We start from the raw sequence: 12717 nt of genomic DNA on the forward strand, positions 1-12717 counted from the left end.
CAAGTGCAGGGTGTTAAGTATGCTGAGCAAACGAGTCCAACTTCACTTTAGGTCTACAGAAATGGCACAGTATTCACAAAGGGTCAATGTAGACATGAAACGTTGCTCTCATGGTCTGTGCCACCTTAAAGAAATAAGGCATTTTAACCATATGAAAAGTGACTTTTGAGTACTGTCCAAGATCTGGGAATTGACCTGTGGAAGTGAAGCAATGAATAAACGTGGGAGCACTTACTGGTCAGAGTTCAGCTCCAGCATGCTGCTCAAACACTGCGAACCCACACAGCCAAGTTTCATATAGAGCACAAGAAAAATGGAGCACCAAAGGAGCCGACTATTCATTTATTAAAAAATAGAAATTTATTGAAGAATCATGAAAAATCATTTTAAAAAAGAACATATTATAGGCTGCCCGCTTTACGCATTTCGTGGCTACCGGCCACTTCCTCAGAAGCTGTAGAACTGAACACAGTGGGACGTGCACCCAGTACGTAAGGAATTTGTTGAAGGTGCTGACTTCTAGTTGATTAGAGCAAACTAGCCCAGTCAAGTGTTGTTCCAGATCAATTTGCCTGATCAGTTTGATCGTTTTCAAGAAATGTGTTGTTTTTGTTTTGCTAAAATATGCATCTTTGTCTTCAACCTATTTTAGAGAAACCTGAGATATTTGCAACATCATTGCAAGATTACCTGTCTTGTACTGCTAGCGCCAACCCCTTAGCAGTTTGGTCATGGAAGAGAAGCAGGGAAGATCTTTCCAAGTAAGTGGGGTACAAAAGATATGTTTTAAAAAAAAAAAAAGTTCAAGTGAATTTAAAGACAATCTAAATGGGTAAACACAAATACCACCACCATTAATCATTTGTATGTTGGTTATTGATACAGTAAACGGTCTAGTGGAGGTCCAGTTGAAGGTGTGGTGGTGGCCATATGAAGCCTTTCCCCACTCTGCACAAAGACCCAATAGGCATCCTAGTATTAAGGCCTTGTTTTATAATAATTTCGCATTTAAAATACATTGTATATTGCAAACAAGGCTAGGTTTATCAGACTTCATTGGGCAAACCTTAAAGGCATACTGTCATGGGAAAAAACTTTTTTCAAAATACATCAGTTAATAGTGCTGCTCCAGCAGAATTTTGCACTAAAATACATTTTCTCAAAAGAGAATTAATTTTGAAATCTGTTTCCCAGCTGCCCCCAGTCATGTGACTTGTGCTCTGATAAACTTCAGTTGCTCTTTACTGCTGTACTGCAAGTTGGAGTGATATCACCCCCTCCCTTTTCCCCCCAGCAGCCAAACAACAGAACAATGGGAAGGTAACCAGATAGCAGTTCCATAACACAAGATAACAGCTGTCTGGTAGATCTAAAAACAGCACTCAATAGTAAAATCCAGGTCCCACTGAGACACATTCAGTTTCATTGAGAAGGAGAAACAACAGTCTGCCAGAAAGCAGTTGCATTCTAAAGTGCTGGCTCTTTCTGAAAGCAAATGACCAGGCAAAATGAACTCAGATTGCTGTCTACACACCAATATTACAACTTAAAAAATACATTTGCTAGTACATGAATGTTATATTGTAGATTGAATTATTTGCAATGTAAACAGTGAAATTTAGAAATAAAAATCATGACAGAATCCCTTTAACTCACCGTACTTTTGCCCTAAACCTGCACATTAATTTTCCTCCATGAGAACCAGGTATGTTATGAGAATTCTTGCTTTACAGTGGGCAAATGCTGACAAACGTGGTTCTGCAAGTACTGAGCACAGCATTTTGTCAATTTTGTATAGTAACACCTTACACCAAGCATTTTTGCCTCTCTGATTGGTCCGTACGTTTTATATCTAATTATATGTTGTCTTAAAGCTGCACAGATGACATTATTGATGGCTTTTCGTTTGGACTAGCAGAAAGGATATCTGATGCTTGGATGTCCAGGAGCACCCTGTATATAGGCAACATTACAGGAACTTTTTGGATCTGTTGCTGTGCAAATAATTCTGTTGGAGTGACTTGTGAAAAGACGCCTTTAATAAACATGAGTAAGCCAACTCTAAACTTTCCCATTTACAGCAGGAAAATGTCTTATTTCATTTATGTATGTATATTTTTATTTAAATTGTGCCACTTGTCTACCACTTGTGGATACAGAGTTAATATGCAGAATTAGGATTTTTGCATAATTTATTTGTATAATTTATGATTCTTTTTTTTATAATTGCACTGTGGTTTGGTGCCAAACTACTCATAATAGGATCAGGCCCATTTAAGAAATGCAGAAACTCGAGTTCATTAGTAATGCTATGAAAAAATATCATATGACTACCTGAGCCCAAATTGCTGTGAATGATCAAAGCAAGGGGGATTTATGATATAATATACCTGATATGCAGTGTCACCAGCACGTCTAATAAAATACAAGATAAAAGATAGACACCCCCTGTGCACAGCTTTGAAGGTCTGAATCTTTATTTGAGATTCTGAATCTTCAGGTTGGTGCAGTAAGTTTATTATATTAAATACAGCATTTCTACCCATATTTGTTATTAGGTTTTGGTTCTGCTTTAAAAATCACTTAGAGGCCTATTCATTAAATGTTGCATTTTAGTGGTATTAATGCTTTTTGAAACCACAATTAGGGGCACATTTACTAAGGGTCTAAAAGTGCATTTTAGAATTCGAAAACGTTGAATTTCAAAGCAATGTTTGGGTACTTCGACCATCGAATAGTCCAAAATTCGATTTGAATTGAAAAAACTTTGCATATTCGACCATTCGAAAACCAAAGTACTGTCTCTTTAAAAAAACTTTGAATTCAGCACTTAGCAACAATAAACATGCAGATTTGATATGTTAGCATATGGGACCTCCTAGAATCTACAGCAAATATTTGGCTAAGTTTTTAGAAGTCGAAGTTTTTTTTTTTTAAATCGTTCGAACGATTTCTACGATCTATCGAACGATTTTAATTCGATCAAAAACAACTAAATTTAAACAAAAAAACTTTTTTTCAATTCGATTGATCCCATTGACTTCTATGGAACCTTGACTGATTTTACTTGGCAGTTTGTATTACAGTTTTTTATGGATTTTTTTTTTTACAGTTTTTGAGAAATTTTAAAAAAAATTAGGATTTTTAGAGAAAAATATTCATGAAAAAAAAGGAATTCCTAATATTAGTAAAGTGCCCCCTTAATGTCTCTACAGCTACTGCAATATGTGTAGCTGCCATTTTCCTCATAAAGCAAGACCAATAATGGATTTTTTTTCTTGTTTTTTTCCCCAGAACCCATTGTTGAACAAAATTCATATTTTATCCCTGTGATATCTTGTCTCTGTGCATTAAGCATCTTCTTTTTAACTGTGCTGATTTATAACAAATCCCAAAAGGTAAGAATACTTCTCAAACGTAGACCCTAAGCAAACTTTTAAGACATTTAACATTTTTGAATGTTTCTGAATCTTTTTGTTTAAAGAAAAACCTCTATCAAAGCCAGCTGCAAATGATACAGTACATTGGCCCATCAGACAATGAATACATATACATTGATTTCAGTGTCTTGGAGTATGATTTAAAATGGGAATTCCCTAGAGAAAATCTGGAATTTGGTAAGATAATAACCATCTCTGATATTGTTTTGTAATTTACATAAATAATTCACAAAACAAACTAAATATTTTTAATTTTAGGGAAAGTATTGGGTTCCGGGGCCTTTGGAAGAGTGGTGACTGCAACTGCATATGGTATTGCCAAGCCAGGGGTCTCACTTCAAGTTGCTGTAAAAATGCTCAAAGGTATGCATAAATATCCACTGGAGGGTCTATCTTCTTCTCTATACAATTGTTATGCATTCTAAATTGTGCAGTGATAGGAAGATTATTTCCTCCAGTTAGCGCCTTGGCAGTAACTGCATTACTTGTTTTTTTTACCATTGTGTGCTATTCTCATATCTGGGGCATGGGAACATTTTTAGCATTGCAGTGTCAAGGAGCTGTTATCTTGTTATATTCCCATTGTTCAGATGATGGGCTGCTGATGGGAAAGGATTGGTTGTTATCACCCCAATTTGCAGTTGAGCAGTAAAGAGTGACTGAAGTTTATGAAGTCACATGACTGAGGGCACCTTTAAAACTAACAACGTCTGTCAAAATTAAGTATAAAAAGATCTGTTTGCTCTTTGGAAAAAGGGATTTCAGTGCAGAATTCTGCAGCACTATTAACTCATGGGTTTTATAAAAAAAACATATTTTCTCATGGCAGAATCCATTTAAAGTGCCCATGGATTGGATGGCATTACTATTTCTAACATATGGTGCTCTCTTCTTGTGGTTCTATACTTATTGTGATCTCTCTTCCCTGTAATCTTGAAGCAATCTGTATTTTCCCAATGTGGCCATTTTGGCTTAGTACACAATTTTGCCTACACCTTATTATAATACTGTTCTCAGTTTACATTTAAATTTTATTACACAATTAACCCTCTTTTATGGGGTTGTCCCCCCACGCCTTTTAAATTGGGGGGCGGGATTTTAACACAGTCATAAATCCTTCAAAAGAGCAGGCATGGATTTGTGGGCATGTCACAAAGGCCGGGCCTAGGGCAGCAAAAATTGGGGAGCAGCTTGCCATCCAACTGGCTGTACCTTCAGTCTATAAAGCTGACAGGGGAAGAGTGTGTTGTGTGCAAAGTAGCAGTTCTGTTGGGGAAAGCAGGTTGGTGTGGGGTAAATTCAAGCAGCGGAGGGGAGAAGGTTGAGTTGAGTTGGGTGGGAAGGGGGATATGAGTGGGAGAAGAGTGCGCAAACTGCAAGTGCCGTTGGTGAAAGCATGTTGGGTTGAGGGGAGGAGCAGTGGGCCTAGGGGTGCAGGCATCTTGAAATCTGGCCCCGCAAAAGCGAGTCTGCAAAAGGGCTCAATTTAAACCCCATATTAGCCAGTTCTCATCTTCAGATTTTAACTCCTTTCGCGCTTCTAATATATTCAGGGATCAAACGCCATTACTTTCAATAGTGTACTTATATAGTGTCCATACAGCTCATGTTGTGGTATGTGGTAAATATATACCAAATGCGCAATGCTGATGAGTGACCTTTTGAAGAACACCTTAAAATAATAACAATAAAGGACATGTTACATGTGCTCATGAGTTTAGTGAAAGGGCCAGGAAATTGCAGGTAATTTGTAAAAACTCCAGCACTTCCATTTACAACATCAGTGGGCAGGTGGACAACCCTTTGTTACAATATCAGGTGGGACAATGATGTATTGGTATTTACATAACTAAGGGGTATATTATGTGGCTGAATGTTTTTGCATATGAACTAAAGAGAGTGCTGTTTAATTGTTTGTTATGTGGGGCAACAACAGTCAGGATGGTCGCCCTAAGGTTCTAATATTAAATATGAAATTGTCAAGAAGCAGTATTTACCTTGAAGGTAAAATGCACCCATGCTGCCCAGATCTACCACTCTAGCTCCAATAAATAGTTTCAATATTTTTTATTGGGTTTTTCAAGAAAGAAATTTTACAAACATTTCAATAATAAATATAGTGAATCTAGTAATGTCATTACATCAAACATATACATTCAATGATAGTAATCACAGCAACCGTAGTAGTTAGCAGTAAAACAACAATAATGATTAAACTATAGTCTACGTCTACGTTATGATAGCTAACAATATTCACTGAAATCAACAATGTGCATATTTCACACTTGCATATACCGTATATACTCGCCTATAAGCCGAGTTTTTCAGCACCCAAAATGTGCTGAAAAACTCTACCTCGGCTTATACGCGGGTCAGCTAAGAGACACCCCTCACCGGCCGCAGATACGAGGCTCCTTCCGCGGCCCCAACACTCCTCCCTCTCCCATAGCGCATCAGGAGACTGAGCATGACGTAGCGCAGCTCCTCCTGTCTGGTGACGGTGAGGTTGTCGCTAGAGGTGTCATGGCTGCTCAAAAGATCAATGAGGCACTGCAGCACCTGGCAAAAGCAGAAAAAAGGTACCGGTAATATTAAGGCACCGGGAAGCAGTGTCGGACCAGTCCTTGTGGGCCCCTGCGTGCACTCGCTACTTCATTTCTTTGCAGGTGGTTAGATCGTGCGCCCCAGTTTCGCGCAAGTATATAGTAGCTATGTGGGCCCCAAACTTAATGGGCCCGCCCCACTCCCTACTTCACCAGGCACATAGTGCGTTAATTGGAAATGCTGCCCCGCTGTTCCTGCTACTGTCCGGTTGTGCACGTTATCTGCTGTGCCACCTGATGTCAGACGAGTTGAGAAGGGAGCGACTGGGGATTACAGCGAGGGGCTGCCTGTGCTGATTTATCTTCTGGGCCGGTTGGGGCTGCATGCTTGCACTCACTGTGTTCCTTCTAAGCTGGCTCCTCTGCTACATTACCGGTGAGCAAATTATCCTGGGGGGGAGGAACGGGGGATGTGCTGTCTGTGCAAAAGATCTGGAGGGGTGCTGCTGTCAGAGCAAGTGATCCTGGGGGAGGGCAAACAATCCAGCACCAAAATGTAATTTTACATTTAACCCCTGAGGACTCTTAGATTGTTTGCCCCTTTAAGTTTGCTGCTCTACTTTTACTGCCTGTTTCCATGCTCCTTTGTAGTTGCTGCATCTCTCTGCCCCTGGTTGAGTTATAAGTTATTTTACTGTGACTGGTGTGCTTACAATGAATTAAAAATTGATTAAATAAATTAAATGTTCACTGAATTTTTACTTGATTAATTGTTAGTGTAACATGAATTTTTAGTTGATTAATAAATAACAAGTTGATTTAATGGAATGGAGTACTGTTTTTTTTTTATACTGTGGGCAGGTCTACCTTTCATTGTTATTCAGTGGGTGCAGGTACAGATTGATTTTCAAAATGAATCAGTTAATAGTGCTGCACCGAAATCCATGTCTCAAAAGAGCAAACAGATTTTTTTATATTCAATTTTGAAATCTGACATGGGGCCCCTAGGCTTATACACGAGTCAATAAATTTTTCCAGTTTTCTTAGGTAAATTAGGTACCTCGGCTTATACACGAGTATATACGGTAGTTTGAACTGATGGTATTTATATTTGTATAATTGTGTAGTATCCACCTTTTTATACTCCTATTTCAACATCTAAGTCATATCTGGTAATATCTGGGGATTAATATCCAATAAAAACCCATAACTTATGAATAACTAACAACAAACAAACAAACACTAATCTACAAGTCCCAATATCTTCAAAGTATAGAACAGAAAGTTTTCCCTGTATTTTCCAAAAATTAAGATTCAATTGACATCCAATAAGGCCAAATGAAACCGGATATACTGTTCTACATATATGTGTCCTGTGAGAGGAGGGGATTATAGTTCTGATCTCAAAACTCTAAAGTTCTGAAAGTTTAGATTGTATGTATATTGTAGGCCATAAACTAGCCCTTCCCAGGAAAGACTGGAGATTGCCAGATCTTATGGCCCAAGCCTTTTCAGCTAAAAGATTGGAATCTACTATTTTTAAAATGTCTTAAAGCTTGGGTATAATTGGGGACTTCCAATTAGCTGCTATGAGATTTTTAGTAACAATAAAAATATGATTCATTATCAGTCTTTCCTGAGGTGGCAGGTCCATGGTACCTAGATGAGGCAAGGCCATTCCAGGGGGGATTGTTTCTAGTGATACGGGAAGTTTTTTAAGAAATTTGTCAATATCTTCCCAGAGTCTCTGTAATTTAGGACAGCTCCAAAGAACATGCATCAGAGAACCTGTCTGATTGCATCCTCTCCAGCACAAGGGTGATGATTTAGGATCAAATTTAGAAATTCGTTCAGGGGTCATATACCACTGCCAAATGGTTTTAATAAAGCCCTCTTGATGAGAGACACAATGAGATGCCTTTCTGAAGGATCTATATGCTGCCCCCCATTCTTCTTCTGATATGTCAATCTGAAAATTCTCCTGCCAATTGTTTAACTGCCACTTGGGGGGATCTCCTACTAGATCCAATAATGTTCTATAGAAGATGGATGTACCCTTTTTATTGCTTCCTTCTGTCTTAATTAATCTATTAATTTGGGGAGTAAAAGTAATGGGATTAAAGGGGTGCCTGGCTAGAAATTTATGAATTTTATCATATAGTATTTTATCTGTTATTGGGATATCATATGTTGCCACTAGTTCATCAAAGGGTTTAATACTTGAACCTTCTAACAGATCTTCAATTGTTGATAAGCCACATGTCTGCCAGTGATCTTAATTAATATTCTTAATAACATTATGTAATACTGACAGTGATGTAGGGGTGTCAACAGCCAAAGTATAGCTCCAATAAATGAAGGTATTGTTAGGTGGATTTAAATTTGCCCATGCCCAACAGTGTTTGGCTGGATTGCTCATGTTGCCAGATTTGTGGTCAACTTAAGTTCATGTGCTTCAGTTTATTGATTGGATAGAAGGATTGAATAGTTCTAGGAAATATATGTAAAAGTGGTTTAATATGAACCTAGGAGCGCTTTTTAATTGCAAGGAAATGACTACTTTTCCTGACTGGATCTATCCTCATAAAGGGTAATCACCACACTTGAATTACTGTCCCCGTGGGACAAATCTGAAAATAAGAATTTTAAATCCCTAAAAGATATAAAAGGTTCCAGTGAATGACGGCCTCTGGAGGAAACATGCTTTCCAGGAAATCAGGGTCGAATGATCCTTTATAAATATGTCCCTGTCAAGGTTCCATAGCTAAAAATATAGAAAGGCAAAATACGGGCGAAAAAAAAAAAAATACAACTGGAGCTTTTTATTTTCACAGAAAATGCTGATGGTTCGGAAAAAGATGCACTGATGTCGGAACTAAAAATGATGACTCAAATTGGCCACCATCAAAACATAGTCAATATGATGGGAGCATGTACAACGGCAGGTAATTATATTCCGTTCTGGACTATTTTAGTACAGGAAATGTGTTTATAAAATTTACCCTTAAATTATTATTAACCTACCACTTGCTAGGCCATTTAAGGTCAAATATAAGAATTAATAAGCTTTAGTGAGAGGAAACAGTTGGGCTCATTTATCAACACTGGGCAAATTTGCCCATGGGCAGTTACCTATAGCAACCAATCAGTGATTAGCTTTTTGAAACCAGCTGCAAGTAGAACAATGAATGTAGCAATCTGATTGGTTGCCATGGGTTACTGTCCAGGTGCAAATTTGCCCAGTGTTGATAAATGAGCCCCAGTAAGCGTAAAGGTGGCCATAGACACAAAGATCCTATCGTACGAATCGAGGATCCGTGTGAGGAGAGTCTGTGCATTTTTCGGAGAACGGTCGTTTGGTCGATCAGACAGGTTTGATTTTGTCCCGACCGATCCCGCCGGAGCCCATTGCGCGCTCATCATAATCTGATCGTTCGGCCATACATTCATATTACCCCCGATATAGCCCTGCCGTTAGTGGCATATCGGGGAAAGATTGGCTCGTTTGGCGATGTCGCCAAACGAGCGGATCTTTTCGCCTTTGGCCACCTTAACCAGCCCTTAAGGTGGCCATAGACTCAAAGATCCGCTCGTTTGGCGACATCGCCAAATGAGCGGATCTTTCCCCGATATGCCACTAACGGCAGGGCTATATCGGGGGTAATTCGAACGTTCGGCTGTATGGCCAAACGATCGAATTACGATGCGCCAAGGGGCTCAGACGGGTCGGTCGGTTTAAAATCAAACCTTCCCGATCGATATCGTGGCCAGATATCGATCGGGAAGACCCGTCGGAAGCCCCCATACATGGGCAGATAAGCTGTCAAATTGATCCAAACGACCGATATCAGCAGCTTTATCTGCCCGTGTATGGCCACCATTAGTCTGATCATCATAGAAGGTTGGGAATCATACACTAGGCATAGATTTAACTGGTATTAAGCTTTTATTTTTGTCCACACGACATGCTTCGGCGTCAAAGGCCCTTTCTCAAGTGTGTTCAAATCGGTGCAAAACAAGCATTTTAAAGGTCAAAATAAGAAACCCCACCCCCAATTGCCACAGTGCAAACCATTAACCCTTGCATGGTAAAGTCTTTTTTATGTCCATGAATACCACATTTAAAGTCACTGAACGGCAACTAATTCCATATCTTGCCGTGTCTTGAAAAAAGTCCCATTCTGATTCATCCCAAACGTGGACCAAATCTGTACAAAAACTGGTGATAAATTACATGTAAATATACATATATTACAAAATTTAAAAAGTTAAACAATTGCAAGGAACTGCTCATCTGTTAGAGCCTACCTCGATTAGCATAGGTTTACTTTATGTGTCATACTGCACTGCTGCCCTCTTATTTACGAAAACATTATATAAATCTTACCATTAGATGAGTTTAGGCATTTAAATGATTCTAACATGGGAAGACTTTAGTATCTGAGGACAAAGAAGCAAACATAGGTTACATATTTACAAAAAGGAATTAAGGCTCCAACTATCATTCAAACCTACTGGGGACATAGTATGCATTATTTTAATCCAATATGCCTCTTTTTGGGCTGATTTAATTTCTCCACCTCTCTTTGGCATCTGTGCCTTCTCTAGTTCCAACCATTTTAACTGGTTTAAATTATGACCTGCGATATGAAAATGTCTTGATACTGATGTGTCTGTAGCAGAACCTGATTTAACATTTCTTATATTGCCTCTATGTTCCTTTATGCGCTCCTTATCTGGTAGTCTGTCCAATATATGCCTGTCCACAAGGGCATTTCAGCATATATACTACATACTTAGACTCACACGCAGCCCTTAGTCTGACCCTGCAAAATAAATATCAGTTGAACCGATGGTGACAACAGTTCAAGACGTCTCCATGCTTAAATTGATGAGGCATCTGCAGAATAATTTTTTGGCTGTTGAATATCTTGTGTATATGATGTAGGGATGCACCGAATCCACTATTTTGGATTCGGCCGAACTCCTGAATCCTTCGCAAAAGTTTTGAATATCCAAGCGAATCTAAATCCTAATTTGCATATGCAAATTAGGGATGGAAAAGGGAAAGCTTCCTTGTTTTGTGACAAAAAGTCACGCCATTTCCCTCCCCGCCCCTAATTTGCACATGAAAATTTGAATTCGGATGCGGTTCTGCTGGGCAGGAGGATTTGGCCGGAACCCGAATCCTACTGAAAAAGGCCTAATCCCGAACCGAATCCTGGATTCAGGGCATCCCTAGTATACGTTGTTCTTTTGAGAATTGTCAGTGGAGAATTAAGTTTTACTATGCTTTATACTGAATCAACATTTCAACAGCTATAAACTATATATATATATATATATATATAGACAAATACAAGATTCCTCTGAACTCAACCCATTATCAATATATTTAAGACAGAGACATTTTGTGCATACTGCTACTGAAAAATGCCGTACCCTTTAAACAAAACAGGGATTGTTTGTCCATATATTGCAATATATTTAAGCTGGCCAACTACGTCAAAGTCATCCCATATCTGGCCAGTCCTATGCTCAATTTTCATTTGATTCATTAAGAATTCTATGGTTTAATTATACATTTTACAAAAGGGACGAATACGGTTTACCTGCAACTTACTAGCTGCTTTCAAAGTAAAACTCCCAAACTTGGCTGCCCTTTTATTAGACACCAGTGGGATCACCTGACTATAGTTGGAGGGGGTGGGAGCTACAACATGGAGCTGGTCACTGCTCCTGTAGAACTATAACAAACAAGGGAAAGTTGTGCTCACCTCTAGTTTCCAAAATCATTAGGCTGGGGTGCAATGAGGGTGTGACCACAAAATACACATAGACAAATACAAGATTCCTCTGCACTCAACCCATTATCAATATATTTAAGACAGAGACATTTTGTGCATACTGCTACTGAAAAATGCCTTACCCTTTAAACAAAACAGGGATTGTTTGTCCATATATTGCAATATATTTAAGCTGGCCAACTACGTCAAAGTCATCCCATATCTGGCCAGTCCTATGCTCAATTTTCATTTGATTCATTAAGAATTCTATGGTTTCATTATACATTTTACAAAAGGGACGAATACGTTTTACCTGCAACTTACTAGCTGCTTTCAAAGTAAAACTCCCAAACTTGGCTGCCCTTTTATTAGACACCAGTGGGATCACCTGACTATAGTTGGAGGGGGTGGGAGCTACAACATGGAGCTGGTCACTGCTCCTGTAGAACTATAACAAACAAGGGAAAGTTGTGCTCACCACTAGTTTTTAAAAACATTAAAATATCTTGAGGCTTTGTAGCCTTATAATGCTGATCTAGACTGTCTTTAAACAACAGGACCTATTTACCTTATTTTTGAATACTGTCTCCATGGCGACCTTCTAAATTATTTGAGGAGCGAAAGAGAAACATTTCACAAAACGTGGACGGATGTTGTCAAGGACCATAACTTCAGTTTCTACCATAATTTTACTCAGCACCAAAAAACCAGGTACTGAACATATACATGCTGCAAATATCTAGTCTCTCGTGAGTTATTGCATTGGACTATGTGTATCAACGCAATACAGCTGCGAGTTACAATCCGTATGGTTTGTAACCTCCACTATATCTTTTTTGTTCCATTTATACGCCAGAAGTTCATATCTCAATGTCCTATTCCTGGGATACCAGGAAAACTCCCGGTGGACCAAGGTGTGAGCAGGCATCTTTCTTCTAACCATTTGAT

The 12717-nt window shown here is 38.8% G+C and overlaps 1 protein-coding gene across 3 annotated transcripts in view; it reads left to right on the plus strand.

Annotated features, from left to right (window-relative positions):
• Positions 1-12717, plus strand: part of LOC108707566 (receptor-type tyrosine-protein kinase FLT3) — a 66142-nt gene that overhangs the window by 40297 nt on the left and 13128 nt on the right. For all 3 annotated transcript variants that reach the window (XM_041582656.1, XM_041582657.1, XM_041582658.1), the window contains 7 exons: positions 653-761; positions 1875-2050; positions 3295-3398; positions 3485-3617; positions 3699-3803; positions 8818-8928; positions 12327-12480. In XM_041582656.1, coding sequence (XP_041438590.1) covers positions 653-761; positions 1875-2050; positions 3295-3398; positions 3485-3617; positions 3699-3803; positions 8818-8928; positions 12327-12480 — 892 coding nt within the window. The remainder of the gene's footprint in view (positions 1-652; positions 762-1874; positions 2051-3294; positions 3399-3484; positions 3618-3698; positions 3804-8817; positions 8929-12326; positions 12481-12717) is intronic.

The sequence above is a fragment of the Xenopus laevis genome, chromosome 2L, assembly GCF_017654675.1.
Source record: "Xenopus laevis strain J_2021 chromosome 2L, Xenopus_laevis_v10.1, whole genome shotgun sequence".
NCBI lineage: Eukaryota > Metazoa > Chordata > Amphibia > Anura > Pipidae > Xenopus > Xenopus laevis.